Source organism: Chrysemys picta, chromosome 22 (assembly GCF_011386835.1).
Source record: "Chrysemys picta bellii isolate R12L10 chromosome 22, ASM1138683v2, whole genome shotgun sequence".
Taxonomy (NCBI): Eukaryota; Metazoa; Chordata; order Testudines; family Emydidae; genus Chrysemys; species Chrysemys picta.
The window spans coordinates 2,686,127-2,713,802 of NC_088812.1; the positions used below are offsets into that span (position 1 = coordinate 2,686,127).

Sequence of the window (27,676 nt, forward strand, 5' to 3'; positions counted from 1 at the left end):
AGGGTGGCGTTACCTCTGATCCGCACGATCCAATCGAATGCGGATACGATATGGCAAACTCCTGCCTCCATTCCACCCACAGCGAGAGGGGTGGAAAGAAAATACTTTGTCCCCTCTAAGGACTATGGGTACTTGTACACCCACCCCCAACCGTGCTCACTGGTGGTGGAATCAGTGAATGCACGAGAGCGCCACGGCCAGCAGGCTGCAGCGCCTAAATCAAAAGAGGCTAAGCGGCTCGACCTGTTTGGCCGTAAGGTCTACTCAGCCGGAGGGCTACAACTGAGAGCGGCGAACCAACAGGCGTTACTGAGCCGCTACAATTTCAACTCCTGGAACTCTATGGGGAAGTTTAAGGAGTTGATTCCCCAAGAGTCCAGGGAAGAGTTTGGAGCCATGGTAGAGGAGGGCAAGAAGGTGGCTCGGACCTCCTTGCAGGCCTCCTTGGACATTGCAGACTCAGCGGCGAGGACCCTGGCTTCGGGCATCGCTATGCGCAGGATCTCCTGGCTTCAGGTTTCGGGTTTGCCTCCGGAGCTGCAGCAAACCCTACAAGATCTGCCTTTTGAGGGGCATGGATTGTTCTCGGATAAGACGGACTCCCGCCTGCAGAGCCTCAAGGACTCGAGAACAATCATGCGCTCCCTGGGGATGCATGTTGTGGGCCCCCAGCGCAGGCCATTTAGGCCGCAACCTCAGCGCTTCTACCCCCCCCCGCCTCGTCAGAGACAAGACTCGGCCCGGAGGCGAGGGCGAGGTGGTAGAAGAAGGTGGACCGGCCCTCAACCCGGCCAGAACCAGGGGCCACCTCGACCACCTTCAGGCCCCAGGCAGAACTTTTGAAGGTGCGGTCGAGGACGGCGCCCCAGTCATCCCCCAGGATCCAGCCCCCTCCTTTCGGGATCGCCTCTCCCACTTCCACCGTGCTTGGTCCCTTATAACTTCGGACCGTTGGGTCCTCCGCACGGTGGAGAGGGGATACGCTATCCAGTTTTCTTCTATCCCCCCCTCCTCCCCCCCTTCCCCGTCCCTCTTCAGGGACCCTTCTCACGAGCAACTTCTTATACAGGAAGTTTCTACGCTCCTCGCTATGGGGGCCATAGAGGAGGTTCCAGTGGAATTAAGGGGCAGGGGATTCTACTCCCGTTATTTCCTCATCCCCAAGTCCAAAGGAGGTCTGCGACCCATCTTGGACTTGCGCGGACTCAACAAATTCGTAGTAAAGTTGAAGTTCCGCATGGTCTCTCTGGGGGCCATTATCCCTTCCCTCGATCCTGGAGACTGGTTTGCCGCCCTCGACATGAAAGACGCATACTTTCACATTGCTATTTTCCCGCCTCACAGACGCTTCCTCCGATTCGTGGTAAACAGGGTGCACTACCAATTTGCAGTCCTTCCCTTCGGACTATCTTCGGCCCCACGGGTCTTCACGAAATGTATGGCTGTCGTGGCAGCGTACCTTCGTCGGCAAGGGATACAGGTGTTCCCGTACCTAGACGACTGGCTGGTACGCGGTCGCACCAAGGAACAAGTTCGCGATCACGTCCACATAATAGTGCGCACATTCAACAAGTTGGGTATCCTACTCAACAAGGACAAATCCACTCTAGAACCTACCCAGAGAATAGAATTCATCGGTGCGGTTCTAGACTCCAGACGCGCACAAGCCATCCTGCCAGACAATCGCTTTTGCACCATCACGAGCCTCATACAGGGACTCAAGGCCTTCCCAACTACCACGGTGAGGTCGTGCCTTACCCTCCTGGGTCACATGGCTTCATGCACGTACGTAACCAGGCATGCCAGACTTCGGCTTCGCCCACTCCAGACCTGGGTGTCATCAATATACCGCCCACATCGGGACAGCCTGAATATGGTGGTCACAATCCCGAACTCGGTCCTGACCTCCCTCACATGGTGGCTAGATCACAATGTGGTTTGCGAGGGGATGCCGTTTCACGCCCCACAACCCTCTCTGCACCTGGTCACAGACGCTTCATCTCTGGGTTGGGGCGCCCATCTCAACGAGCACCATACCCAGGGCCTGTGGACTGCACCTCAGCTAGCCCTGCACATCAATGTTCGGGAACTGATGGCGGTGCGCCTGGCGTGCCAGGCATTTCTCAATCTCCTACGTGGCCGCTGTGTGTTAGTTCTCACCGACAACACCACGGCCATGTTTTACATCAACAAGCAGGGAGGAGCACGTTCGTCAATTCTATGCCAAGAGGCCATTCGCCTGTGGGACTTCTGCATCGCCCACTCAATCCATCTCACGGCATCGTTCCTCCCTGGAGTCCAGAATACTCTGGCGGACCGGCTCAGCAGGTCCTTTCAAACGCACGAGTGGTCTATCCGTCCGGACATTATACATTCCGTCTTCCAGAAGTGGGGGTTTCCCCACATAGACCTGTTTGCATCTCGAGACAACAGGAAGTGCCACGTGTTCTGCTCCCTGCAAGGTCGAGCTCCGGGCTCCCTCTCGGATGCGTTTCTCCTTCCCTGGAAAGACCACCTGTTTTATGCCTTCCCTCCGTTTCCTCTGGTCCACAAGGTACTGCTCAAATTGCGCAGAGACCAGGCACAGGTAATTCTGATCGCTCCAGCGTGGCCGAGACAACATTGGTACACCACGCTGTTGGAACTCTCGGTTCGGACACCGATCCCGCTTCCGTTGTATCCGGATCTCATCACGCAGAACCACGGCCGGCTGCGTCACCCCGACCTGCAATCACTCCACCTCACGGCGTGGCTGCTCCATGGTTCACCCAGGCAGAGCAACAGTGTTCTCACTCTGTCCAACAGATTCTGCTGAGCAGTAGGAAGCCCTCAACACGGACCACATACTTGGCCAAGTGGAAGCGGTTCTCCTGTTGGTGCGAACAGCGAGCCACGTCCCCGTTGCACGCACCTATCCCTCTCATTTTGGAATATCTCCTCTCCCTAAAACAGCAAGGGTTGGCGATATCTTCAATTAGAGTTCACCTGGCCGCTATATCGGCCTTCCATCCAGGGGAACTCGCGTCCTCGGTATTCTCTAACCCGATGGTCGTTAGATTCCTCAAGGGCTTAGACCGGATGTACCCACAACAACGTCACCCCGTTCCGACGTGGGACCTCAACCTGGTTCTCTCCAAGCTCACAGGTCCTCCATTCGAGCCACTGGCCACCTGTTCACTTCTGTACCTGTCCTGGAAGACAGCCTTCCTCGTAGCCATCACCTCAGCAAGGCGCGTTTCTGAACTCAGGGCGCTTACATCCGAGCCCCCTTACACAGTTTTCCACAAGGATAAAGTGCAGCTTCGTCCACATCCTGCCTTTCTCCCTAAGGTGGTTTCTCCATTTCATATCAACCAGGATATATTTCTCCCGGTTTTTCACCCTAAACCACATGCTACTCGCCAGGATCAACGTTTGCATTCCCTGGACGTGCGAAGGGCCCTGGCCTTCTATATTGACCGCACAAAGCACTTTAGAAAGACGACGCAACTCTTCGTTGCAGTGGCCGACCGAATGAAAGGCTCACCGGTCTCCTCACAACGCCTATCCTCCTGGATTACGTCTTGCATCCGGACTTGCTACGACCTGGCAGGTGTCTCAGTACCACACCTCACCGCTCACTCCACGAGAGCCCAAGCTTCCTCGACGGCTTTCCTGGCGCAAGTTCCGATCCAGGACATTTGTAGAGCTGCGGTTTGGTCGTCAGTCCACACGTTTACAGCTCACTATGCACTAGTGCAGCAGTCCAGGGACGATGCTGCCTTCGGATCAGCAGTTTTGCACACAGCAATGTCTCACTCCGACCCCACCGCCTAAGTTGGGCTTGGGAGTCACCTAATGGAATGGATATGAGCAAGCACTCGAAGAAGAAAAGACGGTTACTCACCGTTGTAACTGTTGTTCTTCGAGATGTGTTGCTCATATCCATTCCAAACCCGCCCTCCGTCCCCACTGTCGGAGTAGCCGGCAAGAAGGAACTGAGGGGGCGCCGGGTCGGCTGGGGTATATATTCAGCGCCATGAAGGCGCCACTCTAGGGGGCTCCACAGCCGACCCGCCGGGTTGCTAGGGTAAAAATCTTCCGACGATCGTGCACGCGGCGCGCACACACCTAATGGAATGGATATGAGCAACACATCTCGAAGAACAACAGTTACAACGGTGAGTAACCGTCTTTTTCCATTGTGTTGCCTTGTGTCATTTTCACTCTCGAGTTCCGCAGGATGGTTGCCTGCTGGGAATGGTTTCTTCTCTCCAGTCTTGAATATACAAAGTTTCGTGGTGAAGCAGAATACGACAATATTGCCTACTAGTGAGAGCAACAGCCTGGGGAGCCACGACTCTTGGGTTCTGTTCGAATCAGGACTCCTGGGTTTTTTCCCAGCAGTGGGAGAATAGATCTAGTAGTTCAATCAGGGTGGGGGTTGGGAGTCAAGACTCCTGGGTCCTGTCTTGCCACCGACGTGCTGTAGGAACTGGGGACATGCTGCTTCTCTATCTGTGCTTGCCTTTTCTCTTACCTACTTTGTGTCCTGGGAGGACATGTTTCTAAAGCACCTGCAGACACTTGACCGTTGTGATCTTTCTAATATTTGTGGCGTGGTTTCCTTCTACACATTTCAGCCGGTGTCGCTCCAATACTGGTGTGCGTAGGGTTGTTCTTTGCACAGTTTTGACTGTGCGCCCAGGGCGTCTCTGGTGATGGTCACCTGGGCCATGTTTGCATTAACACTTTGAATGCCCTGCTGCGTCTGGCCTTTTGTTGTTACCGTATGTTTTTGGCACATGATCTATTCCTTGGCTGTTTATGTTACTTTGGGGGACACAGCAGTTGCTTTCCAGGCAGCAGGTGTCACTTCCTTTATTACTTTATACCCTGGCTGTTGTCCAGGCAATATATTTTTAAGCTATAAGTTGAGGTCACAAAGCAAGGGACTTAACTTGCACAGGAAGCATGAGGTCCCTTAGCATGGGGCCTGCTGCCGAGATACAAAGGGGTTTGTGGAGGGAAATCAGTTATTAGGAGTTGGATGGCTCAGGGCATCTCGAATGGGCTGTCGCGCCTTCCCTCGAGATTGCCGGTTGAAATCCAGCCCTGGTGGGGAGGGTGAAATGGTTGCATGACATGATTTTGAGGGGGTTCCGTCCAAATCCCAGTGGGCAGGTGCCGCTGGCACTGACACTGGCCGCCTCAACAGAAAAGCCATGGAATGAATGGGTCACAGAGACCCCTCTCCCCTGCAAGGCAGGACCCACGACCAGTCAGTGTCCTGGACCTCTCCCTAGCCACAGAATTCACCCAAGGGTCCCACTGCCTCCAGCCATTGCACTTGGAATCACCCCGGGTCTCCCCCTTATCTGGGACACCTGGTGCTTAGTTGCTCCAGCAACAGGGCCAACCCAAGTCCCAAGCTAAAGAGTTATCATTGGTATGGACCTTATTTGTGCAGCTGCCTGGGATGTCGCTTGCTTCTGTGCCGTGCCTGGGGTTATAGGCCTGTGCTGTGGGCGTGTTATCCTTTCGCCATCTGGCCCCAAATCTGTTTGGTGAAAAAGTTGTCCCTAGGAGCTGGCGCTGGCCTGCAGACCCTGTCTACACTAGGCATTGCAACAAGATGTTGCTTGAAAAGCTTTGCTCTTCCAATGCCTTGCGTCCACACACGACACCTGGTCCAGATGTTGTATGGTTGCAGTGGTTGGGGGCAGCGCGTGGGGTGGGGGCTGTTCCGCGTAGGCCCTGCTGATCTGATGTTGTCAGCAATGTTTCTTCTCAGCATGGACAGGAAGCCTCCAGTTCTGCGGCTGCTACCGATCATACAGTCCCCGATGCCCCCTTCCACAGCACAGTGTGGAAATAACTGAAGGCTTTGAATCCCAGCCCCGGGGCTGGGCACGGAGGTGTTTCAGGAGTCGCAGAAGACAGTGGCATGACTGTGGTACTGGGGACGGGGGGCACTACACTTAGCCACGTCATTCTGTCCTAAGCAGTGTTGCTGGGCGAGGGCTGAACGAGGCCAAGGACTGGGTGTGGAAATTGGCCTGGGGAAAAAGGCAGCCAGGTCTGAAGAAACTCACCACCCACTGACAGGCAGGGAGACACGTCAGATAAACGACTGGCTCCGTCTGAGTCACCCAGCTGTGGGACAAATGCTCCTGGGACTGGGAGATCAGTCACCCGCTCCAGCACTGAGCGGAAGGGCTACCCAAGCCCTCTGGCTGGGCAGTGTCGGACAGCTGGGGCTGGGGGAGAGGGGAAGCTAAGGGCAGTCAACACCCCTCCTAACGGGAGATTAGTCTGTGTCACCACCGAGAAGATCAAGGCTGCGGAGTCCCAAGCAGTTGTACCGTCTGCCCCTCCTTATCTCTCCTGGGGTCCCGCTCATCCCCTCTCCTTGCTCCCCTCTTCCACTCGTTCCTGGCCTGTTGCACCAGCGCCCGGCCCCTTGTGCAGTCGTTTACACCCATGCAAAGGGCAGGGCAGACTCTGCTGGCCTGATCAGCCACGTTTCACACCTGTGTGCAAATGGCTGCACCGCGTCCTTTGTCTGTCTCACTTCCGTCCTCCCCCCGCCCCGCTGCCACTCTCTGCTCAGCGGCTGATCACTTATTAAACCAGCGGCTGTTGGAGAGCATCTGCATTGAAAAGGGAGTGAGTCCCTAGCTGCCGCCCCTGCTTCCGTTTCCACCATCGCGTCTCGTCTAAACACTGGGGGCAGCGTCTGGACTGAGGAGGTCGGACACAGGGTCGTGTCTCTGTCCAGGCGTCATTAATGACCACATGGGAGCAGGGTCGTTGTGTGTCATCTGAAAGACAGCACGGCCAACAGCACAGTGCCCCCTTCTGCCCTGCTGGGGCGTTGAGGTCAGCACTGGCTCCAAAGGGAGAGCGCCCCCTACTGAGTCACCCATCCCACTCCCTGCAGTACCCTGGGGTCCTCCGTGGGGCATTCACTGTGCCCCTAGTGTTCCTTTGAAGGGGGTGCTTGGAAAGTGAGCTGGGCTCTGGGAGCCGCCAGGCACATGCAGACCCTGCTGGAGAGGAACCGAATCCCCCCGGGGTGGGGCACTCACTGATTGTAACAAGCTGCGGAAAGCAGCCGCCGCCGCCTCTGCCTCTCCTTCCCTGGTCACCCGGGCAATGATGGCTGCTCTAGGTGTGGTGGCTGCCTAAACACACTAGCTCCTGCAGGATGGGAAGACGGATTTCCGGGGTCCCCTTGGACACGAGGCTGTGGGGAGAGGGGCTGCTCTGGCCCTCCCGTTTCCCAGCCTTCCTCGGAGCTGCAGGGAGGGATCCAGCCCACTCCCGAGAGAGGCTCCGATTAATGCTGCTGCAGTTTTGCTATTCTAATGGCTTCTTCCTCACCAGCGCGGTGGGGCGGGGGGGGGGGGGGGGGGGGGAGCTGCAGGGGAGACTGGCAGGCAGGCCGTGGAAATCTCAATAGAAGAGAGCTAGCTGCTCTGATTGAGGGTCCTGGGGGCTGGAGAAGCAGTCCTCGGCCCCAGGGAGTCGGAGACCCTGGGCTGTGAAGGGTTTGGGGTGGCAGAAGAAGGGAGCACATGGGATGGCTCCCAAATCCGAGCTTTCCTTGAGTCTGGGGATCAAATTGCTGGGGAAGAGCCAATCCTCCCAACCCCTATTGGGGTGTCTCACGCTCCTTTGTGTGGCTTCAGCTATAAAAGCTCAAACCCACTAAGGAGTGTCAGAGCGCAGCAACTCGTCCGAGTAAAGCGTGAGACCCAGAGCCCACGGCACAGACTGGGGAGTCCGCCTGTGCATGGGGCCAGCAGAGTCAGGCTACAGTGGGCCAACTGGGGGCACAATTCCCAGTGCCATGGGTTCCCCACTGCACATTCCCTGCCCTCCATCCATCCCCAATGGAGCAACTCTAGGGACTGTTAGCAAGAGGTAATCTCAGGTGTTGTGACTGAACCCCGGGAGCCCCTATCTAGGCCTGGTGTGAAATGTCAGGAGCTGCCATGATTTGCTGGTGTGTGTGTGTGTGTGTGTGTGCAGATGTATCTGTGCATTATATGTGGGAGCATACGTGTGCATGGTCCATGTGTATACACATGTACATGTATGTTAGTGAGGCAGTTTGATGTAGGTGTATGTACACATAGTATTATTTATACAGCCCAGTCGATGCTGGCCCTGATGGCTCCCCACCCCAAGGAGTGTACAGTCTAAACATACATACGTGGTACATGTTTGTGCATGAGGTGCATTCATGCACATGTACTCACAAACGTGTAAGGTAGTCTGTTGCTCTACGCGCGTGTGCATGTCCATGGTGTGCTTGCACATGCATTGTGTGTGCCCAGTCGGTGGACGTGCATAGTGAATGTATGTGCACACGTGTGATATTCTGCCATGCGTGTGTGAGCGAGTGTGCTGTGTATCACCCTCCTACACCTCCTGCCCTGATCTCAGCAGGGAACGCTGCACCCCCTCTTAGCGGGAGCTTTCAGACAGCTCAGATCCGTCAGCATTCTGCCCCTGCTCCGGCCTCCCCTCCTGCAGTTGCGGGGCAGAGCAGGGAAAGCAGGGCCACTCACGAAATCTCTGCCTCTCTCCCCCCGTCCTCCTCGGCAGAGCTGAGCTCATTAGTATGCCAGGCAGCTCGGGCCCTGATTAGGGAGTCTCCCTGTACTAGTACCTTATAGGTGCTTTCCAGACGTGCCCGGCATGCCGAGGGAGGCATCTTTGCCTGAATGAAAGAAAGCAGAGAGGCGTGGGAAGGAGGGAGCCAGGAGGATGTAGGGAGGCTCTGGCAGTGGAAGGAGTTATTGATCTGCTTTGTCACTGGGGTCCTTGCCTGCCTTGATTCCAGCGCTTACGTGGGCAGCCGGGGGTGCTCAGGCCACAGTCGGCAGCAGAAGCGCAGGTCTCGGCAGTGTGGGTGCCAGCGAGTGCATCTGCATGTGCATGTTTGTGCCGGTGTGTGCACATGTATATGCGCGCATCTGTCTTTGTGGGCCGAAATGAACTCGTATCAGCTCCAGCGCGGGATCTGGGCAGTGTTGGAGGCGGCTCAGGGGAGACCTCTCCTCAATGTGCAGCTGCGATCAGACAATCAAGCCAGATGTTTGGATGTCTGAGGAACAGGGGAGAGGAGGGTGCGGAGGGGATGTCTACACTGCACTCACAGGGTGTGTACACTAGCTAGCTTGGATACCAGAGCAGAGAAGCTGCAGCTTCAACTTTAGCATGGCTTGTAGAGCATGCCCCGGATACTGGGTAATTCCTTGTGCAGCTGGCCCATGCTGAAACTCATGCTGTGACGATGCCACTCCTCCACTCCCGGAGTTAGCTTGGCTACCTCTCCACGGGCTGCCATCACACACCCCAAGGGCAGCGTAGACAGAGCCGGACAATATTCGAATATCTTTCTATAAATCAATGGCATGGCCTCATCTGGAGTCTGTGTGCTGGCCTTGTCAGCCCCATCTCCAGCAAGACAGTGCAGAATTACAGGGGTTCAGAGAAGACTGATTGGAAGCCTGGAAAAACTCCCATATGGAGAGAGATTGAAAAGTGTGGGATTGTTGCCTTAGAAACGAGGCTCATAAGAGGGGACGTGATAAACCTCTGTACAATAGTGACTGGTCATCCCTGTCTCAGAACACAAGAAAAAGGGGACAGTCAATTACATTCAAATGAACAAATTCAACACTGATTAAAGGAACTAGGTGTAGCTAGTCTGTGGAACTCACTGCCACATGATGTCGTTGAGACCGATAATTTAGCAAGATTCAGAGAAGGATTGGATGTTTATATGGAACCAAGGTCTTAACAGTTAATGCTAACAAAAATGGAAGAAGAGCTTGAAGACCTCTTGCTTCAGGGCTGAAGCTGATCTCTGGCTATTAGAGACCAGAGTGAGACCTATGTGGGGTGCAGGTTGTCCCAGGCCTGCCTACTGTGGGGTTCTTACATCTGCCTCTGAAGCATCTGCTACAGGCCACTGATGGGGACAGGAGACTGGGCTAGATGGAACTTAGGTCTGATCTAGTCTGGCAGCTCCTGGATTCCTATCTTGTCTCTGTGTGCATATGTGTATGACTGCTATATCACTATGCTTATTTATTTGGTGTATTACGGTAGTGCCTAGGAGCCCCCATTGTGGGCCAGGACTGCGTTGTGTTAGGCCCTGTACATTGTTTATTAGGTGTGTTACAGTAGCTCTTAGGAGCCCCAATCACGGGCCAGAACTCCATCGTTCTGGGCGCTGTACAAATCCAGAAGAAAAAGATGGACCCTGCTGGAAAGAACTCCCAATGTAAGCGTGTTTATGTAGCCTCGTGTGTGTGGGTCTTTGTGTTCTGAACATGTGTAATCTACACTGGTGAGTGTGGGCAGTGTGTGTGAGCGTGAGAGAGAGAGAGAACCCTTCCTTCAGGGCATGTGTGTGTTTTCATTGACTGAACTGTATATCGTGCGTGGCCAGGGTATGTGTGTAGGGCGTGTATTGGAAATGGTTGTGCAGGGAGGGTTTGTGTGTACTGGGTATAAGGAGTGGGGGAGCATGGAGGGACTGCATGTGTGGTATGTGTGCATGCATACGTGTGGGGAGCGTGAGTGTGTGAGGAGTGTGCCTGTGTGCAGCGTGTGTCCATGCATGTGTGTATATGTGAGGAGAGCGTGTGTGGCTAAGGAGCATGTGTGTGTGTGTTTGGCAGAGGGGCAGAGCTGTGCCTGTCTTTGATCCCTGGTATCATCAGTTCCTCTGAGAGTCGGGGAAGTCCCCTCCCGGGAAACGCTCTCAGTGAGACGTTAATTACCGCCTCGGCCTTTGCTCCATTGTCCTACGTTCCCAGGGCTCTGCGGATGGGGAGCAAGTGCTGTTTAATGCTGTCACAATATTTTATTGCAAAGCAGCCTACTCACTTTCCCCGAACTTGTGTTTCTCCTGCCTCGGTGCTCAGGCCTGCTCATTGCAAGACACTCCCTGCTCCAGGGCTGAGACCCAGTGCACGCTCTCTCTGGCTCTAGCATTCCTGGGGCCCTCTGCTCTCTGCTGCCCCAGACCAGACCCTGCCCCATTAAGTTCATTATCCTGCCCTCAGCAGTGGCCAATACCTCATGCTTCGGAGGAAAGCAACCACTTCTTTTCCAGCGCAGTGGGGCAGAGTGGAGTCCTTCCTGCCCCTGTGGTGATCAACCCAGGCCGTGTGCCATCAGAGTTGATTACCCTGATCTTCCCTGCAGAGCCAAAGTTATCCATGGCCACAGAGTTGAATGGTCCTTTAATAGTTCACTCTCAGTATCTGACCTGAGGACATCTGTCTGTCTGTTGCCATGTGTACCCACTTCTCTCTTTCCATATACCCCACGCTATCTGTCTGTCCCCTTCCTCTTCTCACTTGGGTTTCCCGGGGCTGACTACCTGCCGTTGGAAAAAGAGTTTCCTTTGATTGGGTCTGTGCTCTAAAGTCACCAATGGGTGGAGCAGCCACCTCTCCCCTTGGGCCCCAGGTAGTGAGAATGACTCTGGATCCCCATCAGCACGTGTCTCTCTTCCCTTGACGGGGTGACCGCTTTCCATGTGTGCAGGCCCCTGCAGGCAGATCCTGGCTCCTGACTCCAGCCCTTGGCTTGGTGAGGTGCAGCCTGGCTAGCGTCAGGATGTGATGCTGGTGGTACTGCTTCCGCAGCAGCTGTGAGCCTGTCGCTCCCAGTGCCTGTGGAAGCTCTAAGCCCTAATGCTGGGGCCGAGCTAGGATGCTCTGCTTTGGCTCACAAGGGCGAGGTCTGTGTCTTTCCGCCCCGCCAGCATTGTCTGCCCCCTACAATGTAGGCGAGCGGCTGCTGGGTCCCAGGCTAGTCTATCCAGCTAACCCCTATCCCCCGCTAGCTGACACTGAGGAATTAACATTCCCATAGGAAAGTCATCATAACTGATGGGGAAACTGAGGCACAGAGTGACTTGCTCACTGTCTGTGGCAGAGCCGGGAAATCGAACCCCTGCTTGTCTGAGTCCCAGCCCAGCGCCTTAGCCACAAGCCCATCCCTCCTCCTCGGCACCGAGGCTCTTTGGACTCTGAGTTCGATTCTTTTCCAGACCGAGCCGTCCAAGGGCCCCTGTTGTGTTTCGCCCTAAATCCTTATCTGCTGGCACAGCCCGTTCCCACGGCCGCTGCTTCCTGAGGGGTTGCCGGGAGGCGTGCGTCCGGCATCCTAACCCTGCATTGTCCAGCTCCCAGAGCCCTCGCCCCCTCTGCTCACCAGAGCCTTTGATTAGGCCCTGCCTAGATGCTCGAAATGTCAGCCCGGCCTGATCAAAGCTGAACAGAAACCCAGCTCTGGATTCTGCTGATGACTCAAAAGGCTGCTGCATCTAACGACTCGGCAGGGTAGTGCCTCTTAAAGGGACCTTGCAGAAAGGCGCCGTGACCTTTCTCCCTCTCTCCACATTTCCCCTTTCTGTCTTCTCTCTTGCTGTTTCGCACCCCTCTTTTCTCATTGTGGTCGCTCGCTCCCCCTTTCCCAGACACACTCTTTTTTTTTTCATGCATCTCTCTCTCTCTCTCTCTCTCTCTCTCTCTCTCTCTTCTCTCTCTCTCTCTCTCTCTCTCTCTCTCTCTCTCTCTCTCTCTCTGTTGCAGTGTCTCATATCTTGGCTTCAGTAAACGGCTTCATTCACTTAAGGCCCAGATTTGTCTCTGGGCTGCTGCAGTCTAGCCTGGGACCAATGGGAGCTGGCCCTGTGTCTCCCTGTTCTGGCGCTGCTGGGGCTGGTTCAGAGCTGTGTGGGCCTTGCCGCAGCCAGGAAATAGCCAAGGCAGAGGCAGGCACCAGCGTCACCGGCTCCTGTCCCTGATCCACCCCGATCTGCGCCCTGCGCTTGGTGGTGGTGCTGGGGACCTTATGGCAAAGGGGGATCAGGCCCTGTCGTCTCTCTCTCTGTGCCCAATTCTGCATAGGGTACAGGCAGGCTGGTCGTGCCGTCGCCTGAGGCTCTGCGAGATCCTGTAGCCACCGCAGGCTGTAGGACTCCTGCCCTGCCCGCAGTGTCTGCCCTAGTTCCTCTGCCTGTCTCAGGCTGTGGCTCTCACTTTCTGTCTCTTTGCGTCTCCGGCTGCCCGTCTGATCGTGTCACTTCCATTCGTCTCTGCTGCTTCCCCTGTTCTGGGTCCCCGAGCGGCGCTCACCAGACCCTCCCCACCCCACAATTACTTTGATCGCCACTTGCTCAGAGCTCTGGATGGCAAGGACCAGGGGGGCAGTCAGGACTGGGGGGCACAGAGAGCAATGAATGTGGGGCAGGTGTGCCCTGGGGATGTGCAGGAAGTACCAGGTGGGGAGGAGGAGTGGGCCAAGTGGGGTTTGAGGATGATGTAGAGTCCTGATCGGGGGGGGATGGGGCGGGGGTTGGGACAGGGACCCCACCAGAGTGCCTCTCCCCTGCTTGGGTAGCCTTCACAGAGGCTAAGAACTCCCCCATAGCAGGGTGTCTCCAGGACACAGCTGGACAGGGTTAGGGTTAGGGTAAGGGTTAATGGCGGGATATCTGTCTGCCCAGATGGGAGGCGGATATAATCGGCCAGGCCCTGGCCCCGCCCATGCTGTGCCCTCTCCCCCAAGCTCCCTCCAGGACCCTCTGCTCTGAGCTAGGGGTGGGTGTGAGCAGAGCAGGGACCTGCCCCAGACCCGGCTGTGCCCATCACTCCAGGTGGCTCCGGGTACCTGCTAACGCCTAGGGGGAGAGATCGTCCACAGGCGTGGGAGGACGCTCTCTGCTGCCGCGGGTTAAGAGGTGAAAGGAAGGGTCACAAAGGCAGTGCCTCTGGGAAATGTACAACAAGGCTGATGGCTGGATCGATGGATTGATCTATCTATCCAGCCAGCTCCATACACACCCCTCTGTCTGTCTCTGTCTCAGCCCTGCAGTGGAGGGACCCTCCCCCCCCTCGGATGGTAGAGGAAGCTCCGTCTCTATGGCCTGTCTGCTGTCTCTGCTAAAGCTGCTGGCAAGGGGGCTGGTTTGCGCCAGTGGTGCTGGGGGGGTTTGTGACATGGACATCTGGTCAATAGCATCTGGGCTGAGACCCGCCCCCTCCCGAACTCCTGGCACACGGGGCTGGCGGACAAAGCGCTGGGAAATGACTGTGCGGATGATTGTCAGAGTCTGCTCCGGCTGCAGGAGTGAGAGAGTTCAAGGCCAGAAGGAACCATCAGCTCCCCTAGCGTGACCTCCTGTCTATCACAGGTCACCCCCAGCGCCCGCACACCAAGCCCAGCAACTGGGATTAGACGAAAGGATCCCGGCTCTCAGGAGACTAAGCTGTTGTGTGCCACAGGCAGAGAACTGGAGGCACCGAGATGCTGCTGGTGCCCGAGACTCAGCAATGGCAGGAAATTGATCTAGTGAGATCTACTCAGTGCCTGCACCGTGCATTGGCCCAGGGGGTGGGGGGCCGTGGTGTATGTGGGAGGACAGGCGAGTACGAGGGGCGAGAGGCTGTGCTAATGGGATGGCTTTGGGGGGAGGCTCTCTGATGGACTCCCCAATCTCGCTGCCCCAGGCGGCTTGCAGGGCTGATTTCTCAGAACTGGTACACCACGATCCATGCAGGTGGGCCCAGGGAGGAGCAGGGACAGTTGCCAGGGGGATTTGGCGTCCCCGGCCAGGTGGGTGGATCTTGTCCCATTGCCATGCATGGTTGGGTCATTTGTCTCCGTCCAGAGCAACATCATTCAATATGAAACAGCCTGCCTGGAGCTGCTGAGGGGGTCCCCAGGGCAGGGGGCTCTGCTGGAGTATTGGGGGGTTGTCATGTGCGGGGAGGGCATGGGCTATGCCAGGTGCCCTTTGCCTCAGTGCGTGAAGGAGAACAGGAGAGAGAGAAAGAACAAGGGGAGTGAGTGAGTGAGAAAGGAGGAGTGTGAAAGGAAGGGGGAGGGAGGGAGGCCGCAGCAGCGTCTGTTCCGTTGTTCTCCGCTGTGGCTGGAGCGCTGCTGGGGGAAGCAGGAAAGAGGGATTGTGAAATGAGAGAGGGGGAAGGGAGCCAGAACAAGGAGGAAAAGGACAGAGCGGATGTGGGAGGAAAGGAGCAATAACCAGAGGAAGGGAAAGGCCCCGCCAGGCAGAGCCCCAGGGCTGCAGGTCTCTGGCACAGGGCAGAACTCATGTTCTAATCCCAGCTTCTCCCCTTCCTGCCTGCAACAAGGGCATGGGGCAAGTGCAGGCACTCACACCAACAGCCTGCGCTGCGCACACAGGGGTGTCCACATGGACAGGCACATGGAGCTCTCACACTCACATGGGCCTACAGAGTTCACGCCCGCGCACACTGACATGTGCATTCCCACACAGGCACACAGAGTACGTACATATACACACAGACACATGGAGTTCCCACGCGTGCAGACACACACATGCACACACAGACACATGGAGTTCACATGTGTGCAGACACACACATGCACACAGATACATGGAGTTCACACGCATGCAGACACATATGCACACACACAGACACATGGAGTTCACACACGTGCAGACACATGCACACACACAGACACATGGAGTTCACACGTGTGCAGACGTACACATGCACACACACAGACACATGGAGTTCACACGTGTGCAGACATACACATGCACACACACAGACACATGGAATTCACACGTGTGCAGACACACATATGCACACAGATACATGCAGTTCACATGTGTGCAGACACACACATGCACACACACAGACACATGGAGTTTACATGCATGCAGACACACACATGCACACACACAGACACATGGAGTTCACACGTGTGCAGACACACACATGCACACACACAGACACATGGAGTTCACACACGTGCAGACACACATATACACACAGATATATGGAGTTCACACGCATGCAGACACACACATGCACACACACAAGGACATGGAGTGTATACACACACACAAGCTCCCAGAGTGCACACACATTTCACACACACTTGTGCACACACACATACAGGCACACAAGGTTTATATGCTCATCAGTATCCCTGACCCTGCACTTTCAGTTTGCAGTAGAGCGCAGGTTCTCTTGGTCGGGGGTGTTACGCCAGGTGTTGTCTGAACACACATGAAGCTACAGCTCCTGCCCTGAAGAGCTTGCAGTGGAAGAAGGTGGCCCTGCTCGGCTCCCATGTCTCTGTTGAGTCCCACCTCTTAGGTGCACGTTGGGTGCTGGACTGTTTGGAAAATGGAGCTGCATTGGAGCTGCTGGGAGCAGAGCTTTTGAAAATCTGGCCTCCAGAGCAAACTCCCTACACCCAGTCACACAGAGCGCATGCACACACGTCAGCACACAACCTCCCCCCATGCTGCCCCACGCTGCCCCTTTCCCAGCACCCGACGTAGAGGACGTCTCTGTATGAAAACATGAAACAATATTCGACACCAACTCCTGGCAGGACCCTTCATAGCGCTGTGTTCACACATACCTTTGTGTCCCTGCCACGCTGTACGCACACTGGCACGACACCACCTGCCCTCCAACACCTTCCACAGTGTGTTTGTACAAGGCACAGTGCCTTCATGTTGGGCATGACGTCCCCGCTCCCACCGCATGCACGACATCCGTACGCAATGCCATGTCCACTTAGCTTTCCACACCTGCCATCTCCACACTGGGCACAATTCCACGTGCCCTCACGTTTGTGCTGCACTGTATTCCCATTGGGCACATTGTCCATATACCCCTGCACACCTGCCTCACTGTGTGTACACACCCACACACCCTTTCATGCCTGCTGCCCTACATATTTGTACCTGCACTGGTGCTGTGCACACCTGCCATGCGGGGTCACACACACAGGCCAAATCCTGCTCCCCTTTTCACCCATGAACATCACAAAGCTGTAACTCATCTGGTGTCACACAAGGTCCCTCCAACAAACCAAACAGGTTGGCCTGGGGGCACTGCTCCATGGAGAATGTATCCTCCTGACACCAAGCTGAGGGGCTGTCACAGACCCCCACTCTTGCAGAGAGCTGTGTTTCTGAAACGACATCCGTGCTGCTCGCATGCCCCGTCATCATCCCTCTTAGATAGCTCCAACAAGACTATGGTAAGAGCAACCAGGACAGAATTGGGAGCCTAGATACTCTGAGGATTTGTGCTACGTAAAAATGTAAACTACAGCGGATTAGAGAGAGAGATTATAACTGCGGGGTGGGGTGGATGTGTAGGGATGGATAGATAGAGAGAGAGGATTTGGGTAGAAAAATCTGTTGCCTAGAGTTGTATGCAAACACTAAAGACGAGACCACTACTCTGCAGTTGGCATTTGAACTGTTGTTGCTTTGGGACAGGAAGTGAAGGAGGATCTTGTATGCAGTTGAAGTAGCACATGGAATTGTGGAGAGACAGAGGGGAACTGGCCGGCCGGGTTAACAGCCAGACACTTGAGAAGCATCTTTAATGACCACAACTGGTCAGGACTTTGGTGTAGCAGCTTGAGAGTAGCACCGCACCCCTGCATTGGGAGCAGCGCTCACCCAGGGAGGAGAGCATCCATATGGAGGCAGATAATGGCCTCCCCTCTAAGGAGTGGCAGTACTCCCCTGTCCTTAGCTGGGGAGAGGTAGCAGGGGAGTGCCATCACTGAACGATACCGGCAATGGTAGCGCTCTCCTCTCCCAGGCCTCTCCCCCTTCACTCCACCATCTGCCCCGGGGTTCCAGGGAAGGCACATTTTCCGCCACCCATCACACACACAGGCTGCTGAGTGTGTCAATGAGATGGGGCTTGTCACCAAGGCAACAGGCATGAATGAGCACAGGAAGGTAACCCTGGAGACTGTGTGAATGGGAAATGGCCAGTTGCTATGGAGATCTGGTAAATGGGAAGAGACCCTCTGGCATGACAGAGACAGGATAAGCAGCAGGCAACATGGCTACTCCCAGCTACCTCAGTGATGGTGGGGGAGAGAATGGGCTCTTGTGGTTAGAGCAGGGACTAGGTGTCAGGACTCCTGGGTTCTATTCCCAGCTCTGAGAGCGGCTACAGACGCCCCCCCCCCCCCCCCCCCGGGTTATGCAAACCCGACTTATGCAAATCTGCACTTACGGAAAAAGTTCCACAAGCTAGAAATAGGAGTGTGGTTTTGTTGTTGTTGTCGTTGCGTAATTGTCGGGTATACGTTTCTGACTTACGCAAAATTCGAGTTACGCACGGCGTTCCGCAACGGAACGCTTGCGTAACTCGGGGAGCATCTGTAGTGGTCAGAGCAGAGGACTGTGGGTCAAGACGCTTGGGTTCTATTTCTTCCTATGAGAAATCCTGAAGATGCTTATAAGGCATGCCCCCACCCCAAAGTGCCCAGGAAGAACATTATACGCAGAAGTCTTGGTGTCCTCCCAGGGTATGAGAATCCCACTATCTGTCCTCTCCAGCAAGGCCCAGTCAAGCCATTGGGCCCGGGCACTCTGTCTCTCGGGTTTGTGACAGGGCCCTCCTGAAAGAGGTCTTGGTGAGGGTGGCCCAGCTTTCGCTTTCTATTGGCCACAGAGCCAGGGGCGGTTCGACTGGACAGCCCTTTGTCCCAGCTGGCTTTGATTCCCTGCTAGAGACGTCTACACTGGGGCTGGGAGCGTGCCTCCCAGCCCGGGGAGAAAAACCTGCACTCACTCTGCTCAAACGCACATCTGACAAGTGAAGTGCAGATGTTGCAGCATGGGGGAAGGCTCGGGTGGGCGTGGACTCCGGTGGCTAGCCCAAGTCGTTGCCCACGACACAGCATCCACACTGCTGTTTTTAGCGTGCTATCTTGAGCAGAGCTAGGGCACGGCTGTCTGCCCAGGCGAGGAGCCACCTTCCCAGCTGCAGTGTAGACATACCCTAAAAGTCCCTATTTCATCAGATAGTGTCCTACGGCTCCTGTTAGACCCACCCCAATGGCTCTCCAGTCTCAGGGCCTCCTCACTCCTCCAGACATCCGGTCTTGATTAAAGGTGCTGAGCGATGGAGAATTGGCTGCTTCTAGCTGCTTTTGCGTGATGCTGTCTTGTTTGGACAATGCTTCAGTCGATCCCCTACACCTGTTTTCACTTTTTCTTACTAATAATGCTGTGAGACCACTCGTGCTGTGACCCTAGCATTGCTTGTGAGCGAAGTAGCATCACGCTGGGGCTGTAGGGTGGATGGGAGACAGCTAAGGGTGAGGCAGGGAGTGATGCGTTTCAGGGGGTTTGACCACAGTGGTCCAGCGTCTTGCTATCCATAGAATGAGACGTACCAACCAAGGTCTTGACTATGTGTGTCTATTAAAGCTCCTGATGGAGGGGCTAAGTGTGAAGTCCCAGCCAGATCCTGACTCACCAGTACTTCCATTGTGTCCCTCTGCTGCAGTTAGATGTGGGAATCCCATTCATTTCACAGCCCCATTCATGGGGATGGTCCAATTAGAAATGCTTAGGCAGAGTGACAAAACCATTGCGTAAGCCAGTTAAATGGTCATGTCGCCTCCATTCCCAGAAATGGCTGCATTTCGTCATTTGATGAGCACATCCTTTGTAGTATTGATGTGCATTGTCAAACAGCTGCTGTGCCCCACCCCAGAGGTGGCTGCATTTCAGCACTGATATTCCAGTAGACCATTATTGCGCAGCTTTTAAACAGCTACTATGCCCCACCCCAGAGGAGACTGCATTTCGGTGATCCTGGCATATACTTTGTATATCCGATTATGTTCTTTGGGTTGAAAGGACGGCAAGCTAGGATTACCCTGGATCCCTGCTGCAGGGAAGATTTTCATACTTCCCCAGGGCGCCATCATCTTGCTGTCCCCTTTTGAATGCATCCTGCCACCTTTTCCTTCCCAGCTCCAGGGAGGTGAGAGCAGCTTCACCCCCGATGCTGTTAACATCAACGTGCAACGCTTCTATAAATACACTCCTGACGATCGTATGTAAAGGCATCAAAGGCCGTGGTGGCCTTGCTAATTCTGTAATTAAAAATAGCAAAATGCAGAAGCCCGTGGGAAGCGCCTGTCAGTTCCTGAATCTAACCTGCCTCTGTCTCCTGCTCGCTCTGAGGGCTGGGCCACTGTGGGCAGGCGCCACCGCTTGGTCGGCCAGCCACACAGCAGGCAGCAGCTTGATTTTAGAGTGGAAGCTGCAGGGATCGTTGGGTCTGACTCTGCCCGGGTGTAAATCAGGAGCGAGGCCATTGAGCTCAGTGGAGTTGCTGCAGAGTGAGAGCCTGGTTAGGGCTGGCCTGGATGGGGCAGCGTTTGACAGAACTGGGACCAATGGAAACAGGACTGCACAAGGCAGGTACAGCCACCGCTCAGGCTGCAAACATCACCCGGCAGCACAACCACACAGATACGGCACCCTAGAGCGCGAGAGCCAGCCACACAACCACACAGATACGGCACCCTAGAGCGCGAGAGCCAGCCACACCACCACACAGATACGGCATCCGAGAGCGTGAGCAACAGCAACACAACCACACAGATACAGCACCCTAGAGCGCGAGAGCCAGCCACACAACCACACAGATACGGCATCCGAGAGCGTGAGCAACAGCAACACAACCACACAGATACAGCACCCTAGAGCGCGAGCGCCAGCCACACAACCACACAGATACGGCATCCTAGAGCGCGAGCGCCAGCCACACAACCACACAGATACAGGACCCTAGAGCGCGAGCGCCAGACACACAACCACACAGATACGGCATCCTAGAGCGCAAGAGCCAGCCACACAACCACACAGATACGGCACCCTAGAGCGTGAGCGCCAGCCACACAACCACACAGATACGGCACCCTAGAGCGCGCGCGCCAGCCACACAACCACACAGATACGGCACCCTAGAGCGCGAGCGCCAGACACACAACCACACAGATACGGCATCCTAGAGCGCAAGAGCCAGCCACACAACCACACAGATACGGCACCCTAGAGCGCGAGCGCCAGCCACACAACCACACAGATACGGCACCCTAGAGCGCGAGCGCCAGCCACACAACCACACAGATACGGCACCCTAGAGCGCGAGAGCCAGCCACACAACCACACAGATACGGCACCCTAGAGCGCGAGCGCCAGCCACACAACCACACAGATACGGCACCCTAGAGCGCGAGCGCCAGCCACACAAGCACACAGATACGGCACCCTAGAGCGCGAGAGCCAGCCACACAACCACACAGATACGGCATCCGAGAGCGTGAGCAACAGCAACACAACCATACAGATACGGCATCCGAGAGCGTGAGCAACAGCAACACAACCACACAGATACAGCACCCTAGAGCGCGAGAGTCAGCCACACCACCACACAGATACCGCACCCTAGAGTGCGCGCACCAGCCACACCACCACACAGATACGGCATCCTAGAGCGCGAGAGCCAGCCACACCACCACACAGATACCGCACCCTAGAGTGCGCGCGCCAGCCACACCACCACACAGATACGGCATCCTAGAGCGCGAGCGCCAGCCATACCACCACACAGATACGGCACCCTAGAGCGCGAGCGCCAGCCACACAACCACACAGATACGGCACCCTAGAGCGCGAGAGCCAGCCACACAAGCACACAGATACCGCACCCTAGAGCGCGAGCGCCAGCCACACAACCACACAGATACGGCACCCTAGAGCGCGAGCGCCAGCCACACCACCACACAGATACGGCATCCTAGAGCGCGAGCAACAGCAACACAACCATACAGATACGGCACCCTAGAGCGCGAGCGCCAGCCACACAACCACACAGATACGGCACCCTAGAGCGCGAGAGCCAGCCACACAAGCACACAGATACCGCACCCTAGAGCGCGAGCGCCAGCCACACAACCACACAGAAACGGCATCCTAGAGCGCGAGAGCCAGCCACACCACCACACAGATACCGCACCCTAGAGTGCGCGCACCAGCCACACCACCACACAGATACGGCACCCTAGAGCGCGAGAGCCAGCCACACAAGCACACAGATACCGCACCCTAGAGCGCGAGCGCCAGCCACACAACCACACAGAAACGGCATCCTAGAGCGCGAGAGCCAGCCACACAACCACACAGATACGGCACCCTAGAGCGCGAGCGCCAGCCACACCACCACACAGATACGGCATCCTAGAGCGCGAGCAACAGCAACACAACCATACAGATACGGCACCCTAGAGCGCGAGCGCCAGCCACACAACCACACAGATACGGCACCCTAGAGCGCGAGAGCCAGCCACACAAGCACACAGATACCGCACCCTAGAGCGCGAGCGCCAGCCACACCACCACACAGATACGGCACCCTAGAGCGCGAGCACCAGCCACACAACCACACAGAAACGGCATCCTAGAGCGCGAGAGCCAGCCACACCACCACACAGATACCGCACCCTAGAGTGCGCGCACCAGCCACACCACCACACAGATACGGCATCCTAGAGCGTGAGCGCCAGCCACACAACCACACAGATACGGCACCCTAGAGCGCGAGAGCCAGCCACACCACCACACAGATACCGCACCCTAGAGTGCGCGCACCAGCCATACCACCACACAGATACGGCACCCTAGAGTGCGCGCGCCAGCCACACCACCACACAGATACGGCATCCTAGAGCGCGAGCGCCAGCCATACCACCACACAGATACGGCACCCTAGAGCGCGAGCGCCAGCCACACAACCACACAGATACGGCACCCTAGAGCGCGAGAGCCAGCCACACAACCACACAGATACGGCATCCTAGAGCGCGAGCAACAGCAATACAACCATACAGATATGGCATCCGAGAGCGCGAGCGCCAGCTACACAACCACACAGATACGGCACCCTAGAGCGCGAGAGTCAGCCACACCACCACACAGATACGGCACCCTAGAGCGCGAGCACCAGCCATACAACCACACAGATACGGCACCCTAGAGCGCGAGCACCAGCCACACAAGCACACAGATACCGCACCCTAGAGCGCGAGCGCCAGCCACACAACCACACGGATACGGCACCCTAGAGCGCGAGCGCCAGCCACACAACCACACAGATACGGCACCCTAGAGCATGAACGCCAGACACACAACCACACAGATACGGCATCCTAGAGCATGAACGCCAGCCACACAACCACACAGATACGGCATCCTAGAGCGCAAGCTCCAACCACACAACCACACAGATACGGCACCCTAGAGCATGAGCGCCAGCCACACAACCACACGGATACGGCACCCTAGAGCACGAGCACCAGCCACACAACCACACACATGTGGCATGCTAGAGCGCGAGCGCCAGCCACACAACCACACAGATACGGCACCCTAGAGCGCGAGCGCCAGACACACAACCACACAGATACGGCATCCCAGAGCGCGAGTGCCAGCCACACAACCGCACAGATACGGCATCCGAGAGCGTGAGCACCAGACACACAACCACACAGATATGGCATCCTAGAGGGCGAGCACCAGCCACACAACCACACAGATACGGCACCCTAGAGCGTGAGCGCCAGCCACACAACCACACAGATATGGCACCCTAGAGCGCGAGCGCCAGCCACACAACCACACAGATACGGCACCCTAGAGCGCGAGCGCCAGCCACACAACCACACAGATACGGCATCCTACAGCGCGAGCGCCAGCCACACAACCACACAGATACGGCACCCTAGAGCGCGAGCGCCAGCCACACAACCACACAGATACGGCATCCTAGAGGAGTGCATTTTCTCATCTGTGAACCAAATCTGAGGACCACACTGCCACAGGAGACTTGTGACACAGTTTTAATCTCTTCGGGAGATTAAAAGAGGCCTGGTTCTAGACATGAGCAACCCTCGCCCTGATCATGATCCGCCTCCCAGCGGATCTGGACCCGAAAGCTTTGGTGGGGAGATGTTGGGGGGAATGTCCCCAGGTTAGCGCACTGGTGTTCCGAACCCTTGGTGAGCTGCAAGGACAGCAAACGTTTCATATCCAGGCAGGTGTTTTCAGGAGCGGCACTAAGGCCCCATGAATGACGGATGGGCCCGCAGGAAGGAAGGGACAGGCAGACAGGGTTTGGATCGGAGGCACTGGGGTATGACGGGGCGGCAGGGGTGTGTGCTGGGTGTGTAGCAGTGCAGGGGTATCTGGGACAGGAACTTGCGCCTGGGCAGCAGAGAAGTGTCTGAAATGAGGGCATAACCCCCCAAATGTGCCCCCAAATCCTTTGTAACCCTCATGCCGGGGGTCCCTGTCCCAGCATCCCCTTCCCTTCCTGCGTCCACCAAGGTCTAAAGCTGGCGCTGGCAATGGGAGCCCAGACGGCAGCGTCTCTGAACTACGGCCCATTGTGGATCTCTCCTTTTATCACACACGCCCCTCTCTCTGTAGTTGTGCCTTTTGCTGATTCATGTCTCGTAGCCAGGAGGAATAAAAGCTTTGTAACCAGAGTTACTTATTGAACCCCTGTGATTCAGCTTTTAATTATCACGAGAAAGAGACAAACACAGAGCTAGATTAACTCCCATTTCCAGAGCCATTTTCATCCCAAGAGATCTAAATATGGAACAATTCACTTCCCTTCGAAGTGCAGCCACTTCTGGGTGGGGTGAAAGCAGCAGCTGTTTAACAGCCTCACCGCAACACTGTACTGGGACGGCTCACCCAGCACGGAAATGCAGCCACTTCTAGGGTGGAAGGTGGCTGCTGCTAACACCCACACAGCAACGCTACTCAAGAGTTTAGGTCAGGAGGTAATGGAGAATCCTGTATCCGACTGAAACTGCAGGGAAGCATTTTAAGGAAGCAAAATCTGACCTGGAATATGGCCAGGACACTGGAGTTAATGCCTGTTAGTCTAGATACCGGGCTGATGAAACCAGTTATGGGACTGATCTGAAATGCTCAGTGCTACGGTCTGAACAGGTTTGTGTGTTATAACTGGGCTGGTTATTACCACTGAGGCCATCTGCGCTATGATCCTGTCTGAATTCACCCGCTAGGTATATGCAGGCCTGGAAAACCTCCAAGGAAAACCCAGGGGCTGAGATGGGGGAGCGCTCTTCCCAGTCAGTGAGCGCTGCCCCCACTGCCTCCGCGTGGTGCCGGGGGTGGCTGTGCTGACATTCCCAGTGTGACTGAGGTGATGCGGGATGGGCCTCTTCGTGGATGACATGAAATCGAGCTCCTGTCAGCTTTTGCTCCTGGGATCCTGTGGCACTTCTCCTAAGAGTTGGGGCGTTAGCTCCAATATTCTGGCCAAATGTCAAGACAGATAATTGCATTCTGCCTCCTTCCACTCCCCCTGGGTTTTCACATGGAGATTGGATCATTCACTTCCGGAGCAGCTGTGCGGTATTGCCCTGCGCCAGTAACCAGCTGCTGCGCCCCTCCGTGCTGAGCAAGTTATCCCTGCGTGTTCCTCTGCTGGAAGCAGTTTGGGATCCGTGGAAGGAATGTGCTCAAGAAATAAGTAGATGATGATGATTTTATTTTTCATCAAGCAGGCGCCCTTCACTTTAGCTGGTAACAGCAGGACTCCTGGGTTCTCTCCCTGGCTCGGGGAGAGGCGTGAAAACTAGTGGTCTGATCAGGGGGAGTCGGGTCTCCTGGGCTCTGTTCCCAGCTCTGTTGACTTGCTTATGTGAGGGTAGAATTTGACCCTGAGGGTCTTGGCTGCCCAACCCCTTCTTTCCACCAGGTCCCACTGTAGCCCCATCCCCACATGCCTTTCTTCCCCCCTCATGTGGCAAAATTACAATGTTCCTCTCGGAGGGGAACTTTCCCCTCTCAGGGCAGGTGGCCTCACTTCCCAGCACGCCCCTTATTTTGTCTCTCTCCCCTTCATCTCTTGCAGCATCTTGGCGAAAGTCGGCTCCGACTTCGACCTGCGAACACTGCGGGCAGTTCGTGTGCTCCGGCCGCTAAAGCTGGTGTCGGGGATCCCAAGTAAGTGAGTTAGTCCGTGTGCTCCCCATGGGACCTGGGATCCAGCCAAAGGTCCCTGCCACCTCCCCATGGGACCCAGCACTCAACCCCAGGCTCTGTTACCTCCTCATGGGACCCAGCTCCCAGCCCTGGGCTCTGTCATCCCCCAATGGGACCCAGCTCCCAGCCCGGGGCTTGTTATGCCCCAGTGAGTCCCGGTACCCAACCTCAGGCCCTGCCACCTCCCTATGGGACCCAGCACCTAACCCCAGGCCCTGTCAGCTCCCCATGGGACCCAGCTCCCAGCCCTGGGCTCTGTCATCCCCCAATGGGACCCAGCTCCCAACAGCTGCCCTGTTCTCTCATACTGAAGCTGGGATCTGGCAGGAGCTGCTGCAGAGAAAGGTTTTAGAAGAGCTTGTCTGACCTTGGGTGTTCAGAGAGTGGCTGCTGCTGGTCTCTGAAGCATTTCTCAGTTTGCAAACATTAGTCAGGGACCTAAGAGTCCAGAACCAAATGGCCCCACTTGCGGGGGGTGGGAGTGGGGGGTGTCTCCCCAGTGCTGCCTAGAAGGGGATGACCCCTTCTGTGACGCTTGATTGTGACAGTGTGTAGGAACCCTGGTCATGGAGAGGACCCCATTGTGCTGGGTGCGGTACATTTATTAGGTATATTATGGTAGCACCTCAGTTGTGCTGTACAAACACAGAAAAAAAAGATAAGCCGGCCCGGAGAGTTTCCAATCTAACTAACTGATCTGCTGCCCTCCTGGTTTGGGTGCTCAGAGCTGAGCACAGGGTCTTTGGTGTGGTCCCCACACAGCTGTGCAGTGAGGGACTCTCTCCTCGCTGCTCTGGGGCCCCAGAATTCCAGGGTCCTGCCTTTGCTGTGGGAGCTGCCGTCTGACACCCTGTCTCCCTCTCTCCCGCCCCAGGTTTACAAGTTGTTCTGAAGTCCATCATGAAGGCTATGATACCTCTGCTACAAATTGGCCTACTCTTGTTTTTTGCAATCCTTATTTTTGCAATCATAGGATTAGAATTTTATATGGGAAAATTTCACACCACCTGCTTTGACTCGGTGACAGGTAGGTCCAGTGCCCGCATCCCCTGTCCCCTGCGTTCGGATCGGGGGTCCCGTAGGTGAGTGACGCAGGGAATTGCCGGACAAGCGGCAGAAAGGGGCCAGCACAAGCTCCCTTTACTTGCATGCTGGTTCCACATAGGGAGGAATGTTTGTCTAGCAGGGGTCTGGGAGCTAGGACACCTGGGTTCTAATCCCCGCTCTCGGAGGGGTTGGGCATAGAGCAGGATGTTTGAGACTTGGAGGTTCTACTCCCAACTCTTAGAGGGAAAATGGTCTAAGGACTAGAGCAGCGAACAGGGAGCCAAGACATCTGGGTTCAAGTCCAAGCATTGGCACTGACCTGGTGTGTGGCCTCAAGCAAGTCACTTCCCCTCTCTGTGCCTCAGTTTCCCCCTCTACCATGTGGAGGTCATGTTGACATGGATCAAGGCTAGATGAAGGAACATCTGTAAAGGGCTTGAAGCGCCTCAGCTGGAAAATCCCAGTCCTTGTTGTGTGTGTGAGAGGGCGGTATGAACCCGGCACCGGCCTTGTGGGCAGCAACCCAGCCAAGGGGTGACAGCATCTTCCCTGGCCAAGTGTCTCAGGGTGCGGGGCTGGAATCTGCCTATCATCCCCACTATTCTCTCTCCCACTCCTCCCTGGGCCCCTGGCCTGCGCTCAATATGGAATGGCCTAATTATTTGTCTCCCCTGACGGAGATGGTGT

General features: G+C 55.9%; 1 protein-coding gene across 2 annotated transcripts in view; it reads left to right on the forward strand.

The window, feature by feature from the left end:
* Positions 1-27,676, forward strand: part of CACNA1A (calcium voltage-gated channel subunit alpha1 A) — a 198,743-nt gene that overhangs the window by 77,192 nt on the left and 93,875 nt on the right. For both annotated transcript variants that reach the window (XM_065576443.1, XM_065576444.1), the window contains exons 6-7: positions 25,812-25,903; positions 26,817-26,969. In XM_065576443.1, the coding sequence (XP_065432515.1) occupies positions 25,812-25,903; positions 26,817-26,969 (245 nt within the window). The remainder of the gene's footprint in view (positions 1-25,811; positions 25,904-26,816; positions 26,970-27,676) is intronic.